Genomic DNA, 22,840 nt, shown 5'->3' with positions numbered 1-22,840 from the left:
AGGTCAGTGGTTAATATTTGAGAGTCTTTTATCATCAGTCGGTCAGAGCTAAAAATAAAGTAATAATCAATCCTTGAATAGACTGAGTGAGGGCTAGAAAAATGCGTATAATCTCTAGTTGTTGGATGCATATCTCTCCATATGTCTATAACACCAAGTTATAAGAAGACCACTCAGATGAAGGACAACGCCTCAGATTAGCATGAATCAAATCAAATCAAATCTATTTTATTTATATAGCGCCAAATCACAACAAACAGTTGCCCCAAGGCGCTTTATATTGTAAGGCAAGGCCATACAATAATTATGTAAAACCCCAACGGTCAAAACGACCCCCTGTGAGCAAGCACTTGGCTACAGTGGGAAGGAAAAACTCCCTTTTAACAGGAAGAAACCTCCAGCAGAACCAGGCTCAGGGAGGGGCAGTCTTCTGCTGGGACTGGTTGGGGCTGAGGGAGAGAACCAGGAAAAAGACATGCTGTGGAGGGGAGCAGAGATCAATCACTAATGATTAAATGCAGAGTGGTGCATACAGAGCAAAAAGAGAAAGAAACACTCAGTGCATCATGGGAACCCCCCAGCAGTCTAAGTCTATAGCAGCATAACTAAGGGATGGTTCAGGGTCACCTGATCCAGCCCTAACTATAAGCTTTAGCAAAAAGGAAAGTTTTAAGCCTAATCTTAAAAGTAGAGAGGGTGTCTGTCTCCCTGATCTGAATTGGGAGCTGGTTCCACAGGAGAGGAGCCTGAAAGCTGAAGGCTCTGCCTCCCATTCTACTCTTACAAACCCTAGGAACTACAAGTAAGCCTGCAGTCTGAGAGCGAAGCGCTCTATTGGGTGATATGGTACTACGAGGTCCCTAAGATAAGATGGGACCTGATTATTCAAAACCTTATAAGTAAGAAGAAGAATTTTAAATTCTATTCTAGAATTAACAGGAAGCCAATGAAGAGAGGCCAATATGGGTGAGATATGCTCTCTCCTTCTAGTCCCCGTTAGTACTCTAGCTGCAGCATTTTGCATTAACCGAAGGCTTTTCAGGAAACTTTTAGGACAACCTGATAATAATGAATTACAATAGTCCAGCCTAGAAGAAATAAATGCATGAATTAGCTTTTCACTGTGAGACAAGACCTTTCTAACTTTAGAGATATTGCACAAATGCAAAAAAGCAGTCCTACATATTTGCTTAATATGCGCATTGAATGACATATCCTGATCAAAAATGACTCCAAGATTTCTCACAGTATTACTGGAGGTCAGGGTAATGCCATCCAGAGTAAGGATCTGGTTAGACACCATGTTTCTAAGATTTGTGGGGCCAAGTACAATAACTTCAGTTTTATCTGAATTTAAAAGCAGGATATTAGAGGTCATCCATGTCTTTATGTCTGTAAGACAATCCTGCTTTAGCTAATTGGTGTGTGTCCTCTGGCTTCATGGATAGATAAAGCTGGGTATCATCTGCGTAACAATGAAAATTTAAGCAATGCTTTCTAATAACACTGCCTAAGGGAAGCATGTATAAAGTGAATAAAATTGGTCCTAGCACAGAACCTTGTGGAACTCCATAATTAACCTTAGTCTGTGAAGAAGATTCCCCATTTACATGAACAAATTGTAATCTATTAGACAAATATAATTCAAACCACTGCAGCGCAGTGCCTTTAATACCTATGGCATGCTCTAATCTCTGTAATAAAATTTTATGGTCAACAATATCAAAAGCTGCACTGAGGTCTAACAGGATGAGCACAGAGATGAGTCCACTGTCTGAGGCCATAAGAAGATCATTTGCAACCTTCACTAATGCTGTTTCTGTACTATGATGAATTCTAAACCCTGACTGAAACTCTTCAAATAGACCATTCCTCTGCAGATGATCAGTTAGCTGTTTTACAACTACCCTTTCAAGAATTTTTGAGAGAAAAGGAAGGTTGGAGATTGGCCTATAATTAGCTAAGATAGCTGGGTCAAGTGCTGGCTTTTTAAGTAATGGTTTAATTACTGCCACCTTAAAAGCCTGTGGTACAGATCCAACTAATAAAGACAGATTGATCATATTTAAGATCGAAGCATTAATTAATGGTAGGGCTTCCTTGAGCAGCCTGGTAGGAATAGGGTCTAATAGACATGTTGATGGTTTGGAGGAAGTGACTAATGAAAGTAACTCAGACAGAACATTCAGAGAGAAAGAATCTAACCAAATACCAGCATTACTGAAAGTAGCCGAACATAAAGATACGTCTTTGGGATGGTTATGAATAATTTTTTCTCTAATAGTTAAAATTTTATTTGCAAAGAAAGTCATGAAGTCATTACTAGTTACAGTTAAAGGAATACTCGGCTCAATAGAGCTCTGACTCTTTGTCAGCCTGGCTACAGTGCTGAAAAGAAACCTGGGGTTGTTCTTATTTTCTTCAATTAGTGAAGAGTAGTAAGATGTCCTAGCTTTATGGCTTTTTTATAGAGCAACAGACTCTTTTTCCAGGCTAAATGATGATCTTCTAAATTAGTGAGACGCCATTTCCTCTCCAACTTACGGGTTATCTGCTTTAAGCTGCGAGTTTGTGGGTTATACCACGGAGTCAGGCACTATGATTTAAGGCTCTCTTTTTCAGAGGAGCTACAGCATCCAAAGTTGTGCTCAATGAGGATGTAAAGCTATTGACGAGATACTCTATCTCACTTACAGAGTTTAGGTAGCTACTCTGCACTGTGTTGGTATACGGCATTGAAGAACATAACAAAGAAGGAAACATATCCTTAAACGTAGTTACAGCACTTTCAGAAAGACTTCTACTGTAATGAAACTTATTCCCCACTGCTGGGTAGTCCATTAAAGTAAATGTAAATGTTATTAAGAAATGATCAGACAAAAAGGGGTTTTCAGGGAATACTGTTAAGTCTTCAAAACAAGATCTAAAGTATGGTTAAAGTGGTGGGTGGACTCATTTACATTTTGAGCGAAGCCAATTGAGTCTAATAATAGATTAAATGCAGTGTTGAGGCTGTCATTCTCAGCATCTATGTGGATGTTAAAATCACCCACTATAATTATCTTATCTGAGCTAAGCACTAAGTCAGACAAAAGGTCTGAAAAATCAAAAAGAAACTTACAGTAACGACCAGGTGGACTATAGATAATAACAAATAAAACTGGTTTTTGGGACTTCCAATTTGGATGGACAAGACTAAGAGTCAAGCTTTCAAATGAATTAAAGCTCTGTCTGGGTCTTTGATTAATTAATAAGCTGGAGTGGAAGATTGCTGCTAATCCTCCTCCTCGACCCGTGATTCGAGCATTCTGACAGTTAGGGTTAATGTCTCACTAATTTAGAAGATCTTCATTTAGCCTGGAGAAAGAGGCTGCCTTCAGTGATGCCGGTATTTGGTTAGACTCTTTCTCTCTGATTGTTCTGTCTGAGTTATTTTCATTAGTTACTTCATCCAAACCATCAACATGTTTATTAGACCCCATTCCTACCAGGCTGCTCAAGGAAGCCCTACCATTAATTAATGCTTCGATCTTAAATATGATCAATCTATCTTTGTTAGTTGGCTATGTACCACAGGCTTTTAAGGTGGCAGTAATTAAACCATTACTTAAAAAGCCATCACTTGACCCAGCTATCTTAGCTAATTATAGGCCAATCTCCAACCTTCCTTTTCTCTCAAAAATTCTTGAAAGGGTAGTTGTAAAACAGACATGCCCCCAATCTGTGAGACACATCCTGAGTCTGTTAGACACGCCCCTAATCTGTGAGACACATCCTGAGTCTGTGAGACACACCCCTAATCTCTGAGACACATCCCCAGCCTGTAAAATACATCCTGAGTCTTTGAGACACACCCCTAATCTGTGAGACACATCCTGAGTCTGTGAGACACGCCCCCAATCTGTGAGACACATCCTGAGTCTGTGAGACACGCCCCTAATCTGAGACACATCCTGAGTCTGTGAGACACACCCCTAATCTGTGAGACACACCCCCAGCCTGTAAAATACATCCTGAGTCTTTGAGACACACCCCTAATCTGTGAGACACATCCTGAGTCTGTGAGACACGCCCCTAATCTGTGAGACACATCCTGAGTCTGTGAGACACACCCCTAATCTGTGAGACACATCCTGAGTCTGTGAGACACGCCCCCAATCTGTGAGACACATCCTGAGTCTGTGAGACACACCCCTAATCTGTGAGACACACCCCCAGCCTGTAAAATACATCCTGAGTCTGTGAGACATGCCCCCAATCTGTGAGACACATCCTGAGTCTGTGAGACACGCCCCTAATCTGTGAGACACACCCCTAATCTGTGAGACACATCCTGAGTCTGTGAGACACACCCCTAATCTGTGAGACACACCCCCAGCCTGTAAAATACATCCTGAGTCTTTGAGACACACCCCTAATCTGTGAGACACATCCTGAGTCTGTGAGACACGCCCCTAATCTGTGAGACACATCCTGAGTCTGTGAGACACACCCCTAATCTGTGAGACACATCCTGAGTCTGTGAGACACGCCCCCAATCTGTGAGACACATCCTGAGTCTGTGAGACACACCCCTAATCTGTGAGACACACCCCCAGCCTGTAAAATACATCCTGAGTCTGTGAGACATGCCCCCAATCTGTGAGACACATCCTGAGTCTGTGAGACACGCCCCTAATCTGTGAGACACACCCCTAATCTGTGAGACACATCCTGAGTCTGTGAGACATGCCCCTAATCTGTGAGACACACCCCTAATCTGTGAGACACACCCCCAGCCTGTAAAATACATCCTGAGTCTGTGAGACATGCCCCTAATCTGTGAGACACATCCTGAGTCTGTGAGACACACCCCTACTCTGTGAGACACATCCTGAGTCTGTGAGACACACCCCTAATCTGTGAGACACATCCTGAGTCTGTGAGACACGCCCCTAATCTGTGAGACACATCCTGAGTCTGTGAGACACACCCCTAATCTGTGAGACACATCCTGAGTCTGTGAGACACGCCCCTAATCTGTGAGACACATCCTGAGTCTGAGACACACCCCTACTCTGTGAGACACATCCTGAGTCTGTGAGACACGCCCCCACCCTCCCCCAACACAACAGACAGGTGACACACTTGCCTTTCCACTGTGCCCACCAGAGGGCGCTGTGCTCTGCGACCACTATCTCCTGTGTTCAACAATAACAGCAAACATTTGCGTTGTTTTAAGTTTTTGTGCTAAGTTCCTGCTTTTTCCACGCCCTAAAACAGCCTTCTCGTCCACATTGGCCATCTTTGTGCAACAGCTGGGTTGCGAAGACAATGTAAAAGCTCTCATGTGTTTATAATTGTCCAGGTCTCCTTTGTAAAAGAGGTCTCGATCTCACTGGGACTAACGTTAAATAAAGGCTCAATTAAATGTAGTGGCCCCGCCTCCTCACAATCATTGGCTCCTCGTTTTCCTCTGGGAGGGCGGGGCTAGAAGGATGGGCTAAGTGATAACGACTGTTAGCCTAGCTAAGCTAACAGTTCCTGAATGTGGTGTCTGTGCTAAGCTAAGCTACCTGTTTTCACTGTAAAATCTTTCTGTATCTAAAACAAAGTTGTCAGCTGCTGTACCTGATCGTATTTATAGAACACTGCCTAAATGTCTCCACGTTTCATTTCAAACTTTTCCATTTATTGACAGCTATATTAACGTGTTAAAATTAACTCCCCCAAAAATCTAACGATGTTTGAATAAAGGCTGTTGTTTTGGACTTGGGTTAGTTTTATTTTGTTGTTTCCCAGAGCGTTCATATTTATTAGGCACTTTATACGTGCGGTGGATCGCAGTAATGACGGCGGCAAGATGCTCACAAAGCACCATGTGCCGCACGGCTCTGACTACTTCCTGAAAGCATGCTGTTTGCTGGAAAGTTCTGAGAGAATTAATGAGTGTGAGACGAACACACAGGCAGAGTGTGTTTGTGAGCCAACTTCATTTGTAATTACACTGATTTATATTTTATTCCATGTTTTAATCTGCACCATTTTCCACATTAAAACTAAAGAACACACCAAGTCATAGCCCTGACCCACATACAGTGCCCATCTAATGTTTTCTTTCTGCACTTCAGCTGAGATTTTTCAAGCGTGTGATGATGGTGTCACAGTCTGGTAAATGTGACAGCAGACTGTCCTCGTGAGGGAAGCCACCAGGACAACTCTGAAGACGTTCCAAGCTTCAGTGGAAAGAACGACTGCATTTCTGCACCGCTTTACACTGATGCCTCACATTCACTTCCCCAGCCAAGGCCTGGGAATGGAGAAATGTAGACTTCGTTCAAAAGAAACCAGAACAACTGTCAGAATACTCAAACGTTTTTCAGTTGTTGTTCCTGATGCAGGACGTTTATCAAAAAGGATCCACAATCCAGGTCAGTAAAGTTCTGGGTCCCAGTTGGCAACCACACAGACAGACTATCGATCATACTGAGGGTCACATGACAGCAGTATCAAAGTGCAGCGTGGTTTTTGATTTAGTGTTAGTAACTGATAGAGTAACAATCTCAAGATGGTCCAGAAGAGCTGCTGAAAAATGTTTGACTCAGTAGTGATAATCAGGACACACACACACACACACACACACACTCTGGCAGCGTTCTCTCCATCTCCCTCAGCAGGAGGTTTTTCAGGTTACGTGGAAAACAAAGGTTTTATGATGGAAACGTGGCAGCCATTAAAGCCTGAACGATGTCAGAAAGCTGCTTTGTGACATCAAAGGCTCAAACACACTGACTGATGTGAACGCAGCAGGTTTCTACATGTATGTAGGTATGAATGGATGATGTGTATATGAATGGATGGATGATGAGTAGATGGATAAATGGATGGATGATGAATGGATGGATGAATGGATGATGTGTATATGAATGGATGGATGATGAGTAGATGGATAAATGGATGGATGATGAATGGATGGATGAATGGATGATGTGTAGATGGATGGATGGATGGATGATGAATGGATGGATGATGAGTAGATGGATAAATGGATGGATGATGAATGGATGGATGAATGGATGATGTGTAGATGGATGGATGGATGGATGATGAGTAGGTGGATGGATGGATGATGAATGGATGATGTGTAGATGGATAAATGGATGGATGATGAATGGATGATGAGTAGATGGATGGATGTGTATATGGAAGAATGGATGGATGATGAGAATATGTATGTATGTATGTATGGATGGATGAATGGATGATGAGTAGATGGATGGATGTGTATATGGAAGAATGGATGGATGATGAGAATATGTATGTATGTATGGATGGATGAATGGATGATGTGTAGATGGATGGATGAGTAGATGGCTGGATTGGTGGTTTGTTTCTTCCAAACAGCTTGTGGTCGGTCTCTCTCTCTCTCTCTCTCTCTCTCTCTCTCTTCGGCCCTCCGGCCCTCCGGCAGCTTCACCTGTTCTTTATTAGTTTGCTGAGAGAGGTGGTTGTTTGTTCCGCTCAAGGATTTTGTTCCTGGAGCTCCGACTAGCAGATGAGCTGGATGTTTGTGGAGACGGGTTTGGATCAAAGCAAAGCTGACAGCACAAAATATGTTTCATTACTGCATTCCTCAACCTGTGCGCAGAAACAAAGCCAACAGAAAGTCTGCAGCTGAAGACAAACTGGCACTGACTGGAGGCTGGAGTCCACAACCCTGAGCCGGAACGTCTGTGGTGTCTGGAGACCAGGAGCCGGGTTAAAAACTGCATGTCAGGATGTTGACCCTACTGTAGATTTCACGCCTCTTAGTTTTACTGAAATGTTTCTGTAAATGGGCTGCATTTATACAACACTTTTCCATCTGCATCAGATGCTCAAAGCGCTTTACAATAATGCCTCACATTCACCCCAATGTGAGGCTGCTGCCATACAAAATGCTCACTACACACCAGGAGCAACTAGGGGATTAAGGACCTTGCCCAAGGGCCCTTAGTGATTTTCTGGTCATCTTCTGGGATTTGAACCGAAGATCCTCTGGTCTCAATTCCCAGTGCTTAACCCCGAGACCATTGTTACTACTACTAGTTCAACTACAACTAGTTCTCTGACTAGTACTACTATTACTAGTTCTACAATAACTAGTACTATTACAGTGAATGCTATGGCTATTACTACTCCTACTGTGACTACTAGTTCTACTGCTGTTGTAAGTTCTACTACTTCTATTATTACTACTAGTAGTTATACAGTACTACTACTAACATTACAACTCCTACTACTTATGATACTTATGTTACTATTATTAGCAGCTCTTTTATCACTGATCTACTCTCCTTGAATGACTACTGTTTACACCACTAGCACTAATACTATTGATAGTTCTAATACTACGACTGCTTCTGCTATGATTATTAACACTAGTTGTAGTTCTACTTTTTTACTACTATTACTACCACTTCTGCTCCTAATTCTACTGCTAGTTCTACTACTTTTACTGCTATTACGAGTTCTACTACAACAACCACTATTACTACTACTAGTAGTTCTGTTACTACAAGTTATATTTAATACTATGACTCTTACTTCTAGTTCTACTACTACTAATACTGCTAGTTATGCTGTGGTTGCTAGTCGTGGTCCTAATGTGGCTGCTGACTGCTTGTTCCCAAACAGTGACACCTGCTCTATGGTCCTGGCCCTCTGGTTCCTTGTTTATCTGTTTCTCTGGTCCTCTGGAGTTCTGATTCCCTGTTTCTCTGGTCCTCTGGAGTTCTGATTCCCTGTTTCTCTGGTCCTCTGGTTCTCTGGTCCTCTGGAGCTCTCGTCCTCTGGAGCTCTGGTTCTCTGGAGCTCTGGTTCTCTGGAGCTCTGGTTCCCTGGTCCTCTGGAACTCTGGTTCCCTGGTCCTCTGGTTCTCTGGTCCTCTGGAGCTCTGGTTCTCTGGAGCTCTGGTCCTCTGGTTCCCTGGTCCTCTGGTTCTCTGGTCCTCTGGAGCTCTGGTCCTCTGGAGCTCTGGTCCTCTGGAGCTCTGGTTCTCTGGAGCTCTGGTTCTCTGGAGCTCTGGTTCCCTGGTCCTCTGGAACTCTGGTTCCCTGGTCCTCTGGTTCTCTGGTCCTCTGGAGCTCTGGTCCTCTGGAGCTCTGGTTCTCTGGAGCTCTGGTTCCCTGGTCCTCTGGAACTCTGGTTCCCTGTTTCTCTGGTCCTCTGGTTCTCTGGTCCTCTGGTTCTCTGGTCCTCTGGAGCTCTGGTCCTCTGGAGCTCTGGTTCTCTGGAGCTCTGGTTCCCTGGTCCTCTGGAACTCTGGTTCCCTGTTTCTCTGGTCCTCTGGTTCTCTGGTCCTCTGGTTCTCTGGTCCTCTGGAGCTCTGGTCCTCTGGAGCTCTGGTTCTCTGGAGCTCTGGTTCCCTGGTCCTCTGGAACTCTGGTTCCCTGGTCCTCTGGAGTTCTGTTCCCCTGTTTGTCTGGTTCTTTGCTCCTGTGGTTCTGTGTTTTCAGGTTCTCTGGTCCCGCATAACTGGGTCCTTGGGCTGCAAGGGGGGGGGACATGTGCTTTGAGTTATGGCGCCTTTAGCTTGGACTCCAGTTGGGTTGGCTCGTGGTGGTGGACAGATGCCAGCATTGGCTTTGGCTGAGGTGTGAGGACGGATCTTTGATCTACAAACATTTTATCTTATTCCATCAGTTTTTCTGAGTGCATTTTTCAGTTTTTCCATTTCAGTTCCCACTTATCGACGTCGGAGTCCAATGAAACAGAAACACAACACCCACATCACTAATTGCTGTTTTTCAGCTTTTCTCACTCTTTGTTTCGTGAGTTCTGGGAAGTTGTTTTGGAGGATTTTTTTTTTTCTTCTGTACTCTCGTAAAGATTGTTGCAGATGTTCAGTCAAACAATCAAAAGTTCTGAGGCCAAAATGAGGAAAATACTCAAAGGTCTTCAAACCAAATCCAAAAAAACTTTTTTTTTTTTTTTTTATGTCAGTGCCTCCCCTCAACAATGTGACTCATGTTACAACGATTTTACAATCACCAAACAGAACTTCTAACTATTTATGGTATTTATTTATATATTTGTATATTTTTTAAAGCAAATTTCTATTATCTTTTTAATGATGAATAATTTATAAGATGTCAGAAATATAACATTTTTAAAATGTCATCACAGTTTATTTAAAAAAATTGATCTTGAGTTTGTGTAAAACTAGTTTATCTCACTTACAACCAGATTAAACAAGTTACATCATTTTATGTGCTTAAAATTAAATGAGGCCAACAGCAGCTTTAAATCAGGTTTCATCACATAATAACTGAGAAATTAAAGGAAGTCACTGTATTTGAACAGCTACATGCTAACTGGCTAGCACTAGCTCTAATGATACAGATTCTTTATTGTCACTGTAATGTGCACAACGAAAGGTAAGGCGCAAATATAAACCTGAGTAAACCACACGCAGACTTAATGACTCCATTATCTCAAATTTAGCCAAATTAAAATGCACTTAAGACATTTTAGAGCAGAATGTTCTTTCCTTGATAGTTGAAACATTTAATAGTTGGACTATGCAGACTCCAGGTGTCGCTGACCGAACGGTCCCCTTAAAAATGGGTCCCCCCATGACACAGTTCACCAATTATCACATTGTTTCTGCTTCAAACTGCCTCCAGTCATCATCCATCTCAACAACAGATATCTGAAGCTTCTGTACAACAATCATTTCCACAGAAATTCAGCATTATTTCATCATAAAAGGCGGCGGAAATGATCAGAGTGCTGTGGCTAAACGAGCTGCTATCTGATGCATTCAATGCACGTCGGACATTTCATAGCGTCACGGAATTTTGCCTCATTTCTGCTTAAAACTGACTTTAGAATATCGTCTGATGGTTAAAAATCCCATTAATAATCCATTTGATTGCTTTGGATGAAGAGACTCCATCTCAGATGAGCTGCTGTGGTCCAAAATGATGCATGCGCAGATGCAAAAGGCGGACCGATTTTTAGGGACAGAGCATTCGGTCGGTGACACCGGTCTAGGCTTGGGTGTAAAAGAAATCATGGTCTTTAATCCAGGCTCGGGCTTGGTGTCACTTACTTGCCATCTCTTGGTGTCACTTGCTGTCACTTTGTGTCACTTACTCGCCATCACTTGGTGTCACTTGCTGCCACTCTGTGTCACTTACTCGCCATCACTTGCCATCACTTGGTGTCACTTGCTGTCACTTTGTGTCACTTACTCGCCATCACTTGGTGTCGCTTGCTGTCACTTTGTGTCACTTACTCGCCATCACTTGGTGTCGCTTGGTGTCACTTACTTGCCATCACTTGGTGTTGCTTGCTGTCACTTTGTGTCACTTACTCGCCATCACTTGGTGTCACTTGCTGCCACTCTGTGTCACTTACTCGCCATCACTTGTTGTCACTTACTTGCTGTCACTTGGTGTCACTTCCTGTTGCTTTGTGTCAATTACTGTCACTCTGTGTCACTTACTTGCCATCACTTGGTGTCGCTTACCGTCACTCTGTGTCACTTACTCACCATCACTTGGTGTCGCTTGGTGTCACTTACTTACCATCACTTGGTGTCGCTTGCTGTCACTTTGTGTCACTTACTCGCCATCACTTGGTGTCACTTTCTTCCACTCTGTGTCACTTACTCGCCATCACTTGGTGTCACTTTCTTCCACTCTGTGTCACTTACTCGCCATCACTTGGTGTCACTTACTTGCTGTCACTCTGTGTCACCTCCTGTTGTTTTGTGTCACTTACTGTCACTCTGTGTCACTTCCTGTTGCTTTGTGTCACTTACTGTCACTCTGTGTCACTTCCTGTTGCTTTGTGTCACTTACTGTCACTCTGTGTCACTTACTTGCCATCACTTGGTGTCACTTACCGTCACTCTGTGTCACTGACTTGCCATCACTTGGTGTCGCTTGGTGTCACTTACTTGCCATCACTTGGTGTCGCTTGGTGTCACTTACTTGCCATCACTTGGTGTCGCTTGCTGTCATTTTGTGTCACTTACTCGCCATCACTTGGTGTCGCTTGCTGTCACTTTGTGTCACTTACTCGCCATCACTTGGTGTCACTTGCTGCCACTCTGTGTCACTTACTCGCCATCACTTGGTGTCACTTACTTGCTGTCACTTGGTGTCACTTCCTGTTGCTTTGTGTCACTTACTGTCACTCTGTGTCACTTACTTGCCATCACTTGGTGTCGCTTACCGTCACTCTGTGTCACTGACTTGCCATCACTTGGTGTCGCTTGCTGTCACTCTGTGTCACTTACTCGCCATCACTTGGTGTCGCTTGGTGTCACTTACTTGCCATCATTTGGTGTCGCTTGGTGTCACTTACTCGCCATCACTTGGTGTCACTTTCTTCCACTCTGTGTCACTTACTCGCCATCACTTGGTGTCACTTACTTGCTGTCACTCTGTGTCACTTCCTGTTGCTTTGTGTCACTTACTGTCACTCTGTGTCACTTCCTGTTGCTTTGTGTCACTTACTGTCACTCTGTGTCACTTACTTGCCATCACTTGGTGTCGCTTACTGTCACTCTGTGTCACTGACTTGCCATCACTTGGTGTCACTTGCTTGCTGTCACTTACTTGCCATCACTTGGTGTCGCTTGGTGGCACTTGGTGTCACTCTGTGTCACTTACTTGCCATCACTTGGTGTCGCTTACCGTCACTCTGTGTCACTGACTTGCCATCACTTGGTGTCGCTTGCTGTCACTCTGTGTCACTTACTCGCCATCACTTGGTGTCGCTTGGTGTCACTTACTTGCCATCATTTGGTGTCGCTTGCTGTCACTTTGTGTCACTTACTCGCCATCACTTGGTGTCACTTTCTTCCACTCTGTGTCACTTACTCGCCATCACTTGGTGTCACTTACTTGCTGTCACTCTGTGTCACTTCCTGTTGCTTTGTGTCACTTACTGTCACTCTGTGTCACTTCCTGTTGCTTTGTGTCATTTACTGTCACTCTGTGTCACTTACTTGCCATCACTTGGTGTCGCTTACTGTCACTCTGTGTCACTGACTTGCCATCACTTGGTGTCACTTGCTTGCTGTCACTTACTTGCCATCACTTGGTGTCGCTTGGTGGCACTTGGTGTTGCTTGGTGTCACTCTGTGTCACTTACTCGCCATCACTTGGTGTCACTTTGTGTCACTTCCTTGCTGTTGCTTGGCAGAGGTGGAAAACTCCGGCTTCAGAAAGTTAAAGCCTCCCATGTACTGCTTGTACCTGTGCACCCAAAACGGGTGATCTCAATAATTAACTCGACCACCTGGAGAATTGAACTAATCACAATCAGCTGGTTTATTAGGAAGATGGAACAAATATGTTTTCCACCTGAAAACTATGGTTTTGGTGTCACTTCGTCACTGTTACTTGTAGCTAATGTTTGTATGTATAACGTTGTTTTGGTTGTTGTTAACGGCAGCACACTTGGTTCAAAGCAGTGAAACGACACCGAAGACAAACTGACTTTTGGTGGGACACCAAACACAAACATGTTTGTTCCCAGCAGCGACGATCTGGACGTGGACGAGTTTACGATTTGTGTCAGAAAAACACGGTGTTGTTGCTGTGGTGTCATTACTCACACAACCACAAGAGGTCAGCTGTCAGGGAAACGTAAGCAAGAAGTTTTTGTTGTTTGCACAAACGAGCTCGTGTTCTTCTGAGAAGTCAGCATTAGAACCTTTATCCTGCAACGCTGCGTTTGTGAAACACAGCATGGCACCGGAACGTTTGGAACACGTTTCCAATGTTAGTGCAAAAAAAAAAAGAGTGGGTGCATAAATTCTTTTCTTTTTTATCCTAAAGACGCTGAAATGAAATCCTGATGTTCTAGATCCCTGAAGAATTCTGATATTAAACTCCATCTGAGCTGCTGGAAACGTGCAGCCGTCACATTATCCACCGTCCACATGTCTCACCTTTATGTTTGTTCTGTCTGTGCCACATGTCCAAAACAACTCAGAACCTTCTGTGTTCATGGCCCCGGGGACGACAGAACACCGGACCCCGGGTTCTTCAGGGACAGTGAAACGGGTCTGGCCCCTGCCGGTCTGACGCTCGGCGCTACTGTCGGCAGCTGTGGTGCAGATGTGGAGCCGCTTCTACCTCCTGGGTATCCGAGCAGACGGAGAGTCTTAGCAGCCGAGTTCCACCTGTGGACCTGCACGGCACCGGACCCGCTTCCTGCAAGAGGACACGTCCAACCGCTTTAATGCAACGCGACTTACAGCCACACGCCAGCCCCAAGAGCTTCATGCTCACCGGGACCACTTTAGGGTTCAGTGTCTGAGACCCTGTTCAGACTCAATCCAGATTATTTTCTAGTTGGATAGCATTCAGACCTGTTTTTCAAATACGGTTCATCCTGCACATGCATCCAAACTCCATCCAGTTCAACTCAAATTCAAGCCTTGTGTGTGTGTGTGTGTGTGTGTAGATCTGGATGTCAGCACGCATTTATCACCTTCTGGAGTCAGTGGCTGCAAAGAAAACCTGCACCCTCTTGGGCCTTTCTGGAACACTTTGGACACCACTGGTCTAAGATTTTTCAGCATGAGTAAATGGGATGTGAACCCATGACCAATAACGCTGTGGAATCCCCGTCATGTTCCACAGCATCTTTAAACCGTAGCCAGTTTTCACTGACCGTATGGGATGCTCCAGTATTCGCTTCCAGACCTGATTGAGGGCCGGTCCATCCACTGGGGAGGTGATGGTCTAGTGGTTAAGGCATATTGAGACCAGAGGATCCTCAGTTCAAACCCCAGTCTGACCAGAAAATCACTAAGGGCCCTTAATTCCCTAATTGCTCCTAGTGTGTAGTGAGGGTCTTGTAATGCAGCACCTTGACATTGAGGTGTGAGTGTGTCCGTGTGCATGTGAGGCATCATTGTAAAGCAAATTGAGCTTCTGACTCAGAGGGACAAAGCGCTGTATAAATGCAGTCCATTTACCGCTGTGACCCGTGTGTGACAAACAGAAGCTAAAATTGACTAAACCTTCCGTTGTTCTCTGTCCCGTCAGTGTCACAAACAATCGAGGTGATTCTACTTCAACACTCAACTTCAATCACTGCCTCAAAAACACCAGTAAACTCAAAATATTAAGTTGTTAAAGCACTTTAATTAATGATCATTTTTAACTTAAGCTTTTGCATTGAAACAAAAGTTATTTTGAAGTTGATTTTACTTGTGTTTTAGGCCAACACCTGAACTTAAGTTAGAACCAGATGGGTTTTTTTGTTGTTGTTGTTTTGTTAAACAGAGGTCATGATTTGCTTTATTTTTTCTGATTTTTAAATTTACTTCAGTTAAAAAAAAGGTTTATAGTTTTGTTTCACATTCATTGTTTTCACACACTGTCACTGCACATCTTATATTTCTGTTATCACTTGGATACATTTTGTAATTTTTGTTCATTTTTCCTGAACAACTTCAAATGTACAAATTAATTTTGAGGTAAATGTGTGTTTGTTCTGACACCTGTATGTGTAGCACATTGTTTTGGGTCCTGTGTGAGCGTGAACAGCATAACTTACAGAGCTTTGTATGGTACAGAAGCCGGTGTGGCTGCTGATGGCCACGGTGTAAGTGCGGTGGTGATGCTGGTGGCCGGAACAGTAGAAGCCTGATGATCAAATCGTGACAGTAATTGACCCATCTGGGTGCTCGCCGATGCCACAAATGAGTCCTGGCATTTAGCTAAATCAGGAAGAAAGAGCAGTGAGGTGGTCTTGTTGCTGCGGGAGCTGCTTACTGTGGTTTCTGTGAAGGCTCTCAGTTGTCCAGGTGGTTTCCATAGTAGAGAAGCTTGAATCTTCAACTGGACTGGGTTGCTTGACACGAGGACGTTTCGCAGCTAAAATTCTTGCTCTGGTAGTCGACTTCTGTCTTGACTCTTGTAGAGAAGAACTACGTCCTCGCGTCAAGCAACCCAGTCCAGTTGAAGATTCAAGCTTCTCTACTATCCTTACTGTGGTGGCGTACCGTCATCTGGAACGGGTCGGAGCCAGCTGTGTCAATCGTTGGCTAGTTTGTACTATCAGGCTGGATGGTCTGGAACTGCAGGACACAAATGTACGGCTCAAACAAACAGCTCTGGTTTTAGAAGGCTTTACTGAGGTGGATAGCAGAGGTCAGAACGTAAGTAAGAACAAGTAAGTAGTCCAGAAAAAGCAGCAGTACAAAAAACATCAGGCAAATGGCGTGGACGAGGCAACAGGCTGGAGGTCAGGAACACACAATGAGGCAGGCAGGAACAGAGCTGGAATGAAGGCACAAGGCACAACAAATTGCGCAGGGACAAACACACGCAGTGAGCTTATATAACCCCAGGTGATAATCAGCACATCAGAAACAGGTGTGCATGGAAAGCACCAGAACCAGGGCGTGGCCAGAGAGAGAGAAACACCCATCACAAAGAACCAAAGAGAAAGACAAGAGAAGCAGAGACAGACAGACCCAAGCAGAAAAACCCACCAAGAGAATAAACAAACCAAAACCAACGAAATGCAAAAATAACTAACAAAAGAAAAGAACAAAATAAAACAGGAAACCAAACAAAAACTCAAACCCTGACACTTTGACCAGATTTGGATCAAATTTGGTGGAATGATTGCGAGTCAGCAAAGAAAACGTGGTTAAATTTTGACAAAAATTGGTTAAATGTTAAGATTACAGGGGAGGTGATGGTCTAGTGGTTAAGGTGTTGGGCTTGAGACCAGAAGACCCTGGGTTCAAATCCTCGCCTGACTGGAAAATCACTAAGGGCCCTTGGGCAAGGTCTTTAATCCCCTATTGCTCCCGGTGTGTAGTGAGCGCCTTGTATGGCAGCACCCTGACATCGGGGTGAATGTGAGGCATAATTGTAAAGCGCTTTGAGCGTTTGATGCAGATGGAAAAGCGCTATATAAATGCAGTCCATTTACCATTACAGGCCACAGCCAAGTTTTTTGCCCTGGTGCTAATGAAGGATATTTCAAAAGGTTATTTTGAGAGATTTTGATTACTATGAAACTCTATTATGAAATCATATATGCATTTCTATTAGTCAAATGACCTTTGACCTTGGCTGACCTTAAAAGATTCAACCTCAAGGTCCAAACTGCTTCACTTCCATTCATTGCCTGTCTCATCTCCTCCATGAACTTCACAGCACACCCTTCCTTCTCTATGGTCCACCACCTGACCCCTGGTTCAGATCTTGTTCTCGATACAAACCACCATCTGAACCCAAACAGATCTGGATCTAACATGGCGAGATGGTTGTGTGTTAGTCAAGGACAGAAACGTATATTCTGGTAACACTGAATCACAAAGAAATAATTTGCATGGCTTTGTGTCAAATGCGCACCAAACATCTCCCATTGAGCTGTTTAGAGCAACTGTTGCACTCCATTTGTTCCAGTTGCTTTTTTTTTTTTGCCAGATTTGTACTGTTTCTTAAAGATTCTGTAGAGACTTTCAAGTCCAGACCTAAAACGCACTTATTTTCCCTTTCATATGGCTAGCATACTGGTATAGTATGTTACTATGCTTTATACCCTTTTAAATTCATTTTATTAGTAAACAGAGCGTGCCGCAGCCTCAACTTGATCTAAATTCTGGGTCTTTTAGTGAAGCTTAGGGCTAGTGGCTGGTGATCACCTTAGTATTTCTTCTGTTCTTCTTGTTGCTTAATGCTGACAAATTAGACTGTATTTGTTGTCTTTGTGATGCCTGATTCTGTTTTTTTCTCTCTGTTTGAGGTGTGGCTCCATCCAGAGATGGGTGTGGTGTTTGTTTCTGTAACCCTCCTGTCCTGTGCACTGGCAACATTTCCTGTATATTCTTTTTGTGAATTGTTTTGTAATTTGTGTTGTAGCATGACCCAAGCAGAGGGTCACCCCTTTGAGTCTGGTCTGCTTGAGGTTTCTTCCTCAAATCATCGGAGGGAGTTTTTCCCTTACCACTGTCACCTGTGTGCTGCTCTAGGGGTTGGTAAGGTTAGACCTTACTTGTGTGAAGCCCCTTGATACAACTTTGGTTTGATTTGGCACTATATAAACAAATGACAATGAAATGAAAGTCCATAGAAGAAAAAAAAAGGTTTAGAATTTGCCCATTTTTACCCAGTGTGTTGGCAAAGCGGTGTCAGAAGTGTGATCCCAGTTTTGACTGGCACGTGTGCATGTGTGTTAGTGTCTGTGTGGACAAGATAACTTAAAAATGACTGGACAGATTTCCTTCAAACTTGGTGGGCGTATGATTTGAATAGATACCTAGAGGTGATTGGATTTTTTTGGAGTAGTCTGATCAAAGTTCTAGAAAAATTTCCAAAAATCATGTTTTTGGTATATTTCAGAAACCAAGAAGACTAGATGGAATAGCTAAAGCACATATTGATCAGCGAAATATTTGTGACTGACTGGTATGAATTAGAGGTGGGCGGATCGATCCTAATATCGATAATATCGATACCAACGCTGGTATTGATATTGAATGATCCTCGTGTAAAAAGATCAATACTCAAGCTTTTTTCTCTCCCGCACGCACCGACTGCTGCGCACGCAGATTCATCAAAGTCTACTCTCTGTAAGAGCAGCGCTGCGCTGTCACACAACACGGAGCAGCACACACTTGTATTGTGGTTTGTCAGCCCTCTACCTCAGGAGATTTTGTTTGAAGTTGTGTTGAGTGATATTTTTTTAAACAAAAATGTTGATTGTGATAATAAAGTATTTTGTTGTCATGTACAATGTTTGGCAAAATTTTACCCTAGGTCTTTTGGATCCTTTGGATCTATGAAGCTTAAATATGAAAAAGTATCGGTATCGGTATCGATGTCGGCGATACTGGGCCTGTATTTACTTGGTATCGGATCAATACCAAAATTCCCGGTATCGGCCACCTCTAGAATGAATGACTTCATGGTGAAGAAGTCATGATGAAGTCATAAAGAACCAAAGACAACATTAGACAGATGTATATTTGTACATTTATATTTGTAGGTGCATCATGAATCAGTAGCCTTTTATATCCACTTCCTTTGCTAAGTCTTGAATTAAAACTACTCATTTTTAAACATGTTTCTACCTCGTGTTGGGTGACGTCACCACGCCTGTGCCCGCCCCTTTTTTGTGGAATTGTGTGTGCGCGCGAGCTCGACACGCCTCGGAGTGTTCACAAGCGGCGCGAGCGCAGCAGAGGAGTAGAAGCTTCGTTTTCGTCAAAGGAAAAAAGTTCATTTTTGAAGCGTCACACGCGATAAAAGTGGCCTTTTTGTCCGCTGGGAGCAGGAGTGTACCCGTGACCATGGATGAGTGGGTTTAAGGAGCTGAAATGGGCGCTGTGCTGCTGCTGCTGTGTTTGGTCTCGGCGGTTTACGGTCGGTGACTTTTTTCTTAACAACATGAGACCTTTTTGCTTTATTAAAAAAACAAAAAGACTTCGCAGTAATTACGACGAGTACGCGGTAATTATCGTGTTATACCGCAGGTGTTCATCTGTGCTTCAGCTTTAGGGTTTGTGTCTGATTTCTTAGATTTGGTACTGAAGCTAGTTAGCAAAGTGGTTTCGTGAAAGTTAAAGTTTTTTTTATGTTGCAAAGCTTCTGCGGCTTCGGACGAAGTGGATAAACTGTGCTTCGGTTCTGGATGAAACGTGGATTAAAGTGTCTCTGAGGTTTCGTTTAAGGTTTTCGTGGCTTTTTTGTGTTTGCTTCTTTTCTCGGGCCTCGGTAGCTGCTGCTATTCCTGCTCGGTGTCAAATGTCAGACTTTCTGCTTCGTGAAAAATATCCTGAATGTTTGTTTAAGGAAGAAAAAGAAAGTCAGAGTTCGAAGCTTTTACTTTCTGCGATTTGTCTTAATATTTAATCGTTTGAATCTGCCCGGTCAGATAAATGGGAGATTAGTGTCAAAACCATCTACGTTAAAAAACAAACAAAACTTGAAATTCAGAACTAAACATTCAACTTACAAAATCAATATTGTTCAAAATCTGATATCGTGGGGACGCAGATGGAAAAAATCTAGACTTAAAAAAAAAACAGCTAAAACGTCTGAGTGAAGAAAGGATAAAAAAAAATCTTATAAAAAAAGATAAAAGATACAATCAGGCTGGAGAAAATCTGGGGGAAAATGCACATGAAATATTCCTGCAAACAAGAGTTGGATATTAAATTGTGATGCACTTAATTATGTTCTGCACAATTTCCTTCTTTATTATTATTATTATTGTTATTGACATTCAAAGTCCCTTCAAGAAAAACAACACACACCAAACTAAAACTAGGATTCAACAGCTAATCAATAAGTACATTTAGATGTCAAACTCTCAATAAAGCCAAATTACAAAACAACATCCTTATACCACCCTGATTTTCTTGAAGTGATATTCAGGGGGCAAACTGGCAACCTGAAGTTTATGTATGATCGTCTTTTAAAACGTGGTCCAGAAGGGGGCAGTCATGAGCGTATTATGCTTTATCTGAACTTTATCTTTATCTATATGTTTTATCTGAACCAGATCTTCACTCTCTCATCTTCAACCGCTTAGTCCAATTATGGGTCATGGACAGTGGCGGCGCCAGGATGTTTTTGTTAGGGTGGCTGAGGGGGGGCTGGGGTAAAAGTTGGAGGGGCTCCACAAAATGTCATCGAAATGAACAATATATAGTAAATTGCTTCATAAATACCAAGGTATATGTTTTAGTCACCAGTGCTTCTCTAAAATGTGGTATCAGTGCACACACACATCACTTAGAATGATTACAACTTCAGTAAACTTGCACATAGGTGTACAAACTGAATTCATTGAAATGGTGCTCAAGACAATGCATGGAATCAACCTTACACAAATAGTCTACATCAAAGATTTATTGGCAATTTAACACAGAGGTCATAACCATTCGATAAAAGTAAGTAAAAGATGTAGACTGAGAAACATAGTTGTAAACAATATACAAAAAAAGTGATTCTTTATGAAGTTTGTATACAATCTAGCCCAAGTTATGTGTAAGGTAAACAGCCAAAGAACACGTTACTTCAAACCTATGCACCTGTTCTGGTGGTTGGCAGCAAATTTATCAATGTCCAGCTGTTTTGCCCTCTTGTCAGTCGCTATTCACAATATTGGCAGAATTATTGGGGGAGCTGAGAGGGGGTTTGGCTCATTATTGGGGGGGGACTTAAGCTCCCCCAAGCCCCCCCTTGGCGCCGCCACTGGTCGCAGAGACTGGAGCCTATCCCAGCAGTCACAGAGTGCAAGGCGGGGTACACCCTTGACAGGACGCCAGTCTGTTGCAGGGCCACATATAGACAAACAAAGACATTCCCACGCACACGCACACCTGCGAGCAATTATAAGTGCCCAATCCACCTACCTGTGTGTCTTTGGATGTGGGAGGAAGCCGGAGTACCCGGAGAGAACCCACGCAAACATGGGAAGAACACACAAACTCCACATAGAAAGGCCACAGGTGGGAATTGAACCCATGACCTTCTTGCTGTGAGGCAACAGTGCTAACTACTAAGCCACTGTGCTGCCCTGAACCAGATCTTAACATAAATAATTATTTTAAAATATGTTTTGTCATTACATTAGCATGTAGACATAATACATGGCACTGTCTGTGTATGTTGTTATTGTCCTCATCAGAAGGTAGAAAAAATCAGATGTTTATGTGGTTGTGAAACTGGTCACTGCTTCTGGAACACTGCTGTGTTCTTTTTGAACAGGAGCATCCCTCTGAACTAACCTTAGTTAACAGTTTTGTGTAAATAAGATCGAGATAAGCATTTGGTTGGACTTGGTACACGACCCGTGAATAGCTTGGAGCGGTGTGTGTGTGTGTGTGTGTGGGGGGGGGGGGGGGGGGAGGGGGGGAGGGTATTGGTGTGCTGCTCGGCACAAATCAGGAGAAATTGGTTAAACTGATACCAGTTTTGAACATGTTCAAATTTTTTTACTTGACTTGTGCCAGCTTGATGCAGCTTGTACATTTGACTATATTAATCCTAAGGGGAAGTTCTTATTTTAGGTGATAGAAGCATTTTCTGACCTCTTCTGCAGCACTGAAACGGTAAAGAGATAAAGGCACAAACATGCTTAACCTTAACTGTTCCACTGTGGCTGCATTTGTTGCAGACTCTCTTTCAGTGTATCCTTTAAAATCAGTGCAACAGTGACACACCAAAACTGTATGGATCCCAGTGGATCCATAAGGCCATGTGGAGGTAAAACCAAAGTGTCCCTATTAATCACAACAGCTAACAAGTTAATGTTTCCATCCTGAAGTTGTGGTTTAAAGCATGAGTCCATCTGTGGGTCCAAGGCAGGTGTAGATGGATGCACTTTATTTGACCATCAGGGCTGTTTTTTCTACAGAATGAAACCCCACATCATCAAGAAAACTGATGATGATTGGTCAAAAAGTGTCAAAAATTTTAGTCCAAAAGTCAAAAATTTTAGATACACTGAACCCCATAGAGGTGGTGAGTGAGAGGAGGATGTTAGCTAAGCTGACATCACTTATGAACAACCCCTCTTACCCCTTACATGAGACTATGGGAGCCTTAAGCAGCTCCTTCACTGATACATTGTTGCAACCTTGGTACAAAACAGAACACCTCCGCAGGTCATTTGTTCTAACTGCAGTCGGTCTGTATAGAGGGTTTTCATGTGACGTATCGGTCACGTCATTTTGTGCCCCATGGCCATTCTTGATTACAATGTGGTGGCCGCTGTGATATGCTACATGCATTTGGCGAACAATTGCAGAAGCTTCAACAATGGTCAACTTTTGTGCTGTCGTCGGTTGTTCAAACAGAGGTGATAAAAATGAGGCAGG

General features: G+C 43.2%; 1 protein-coding gene across 1 annotated transcript in view; it reads left to right on the top strand.

The window, feature by feature from the left end:
* Positions 1-19,166: 19,166 nt before the first annotated feature.
* The window catches only part of lrp5 (low density lipoprotein receptor-related protein 5), a 191,107-nt gene continuing 187,433 nt past the window's right edge, over positions 19,167-22,840 (top strand). Inside the window, exon 1 of the mRNA XM_034177293.1 lies at positions 19,167-19,376. Coding sequence (XP_034033184.1) covers positions 19,331-19,376 — 46 coding nt within the window. The 5' untranslated portion in view covers positions 19,167-19,330. The remainder of the gene's footprint in view (positions 19,377-22,840) is intronic.

The sequence above is a fragment of the Thalassophryne amazonica genome, chromosome 8, assembly GCF_902500255.1.
Source record: "Thalassophryne amazonica chromosome 8, fThaAma1.1, whole genome shotgun sequence".
In the NCBI taxonomy this organism is placed as follows: domain Eukaryota; kingdom Metazoa; phylum Chordata; class Actinopteri; order Batrachoidiformes; family Batrachoididae; genus Thalassophryne; species Thalassophryne amazonica.
This window is presented reverse-complemented; position numbering and strand designations above follow the sequence as displayed.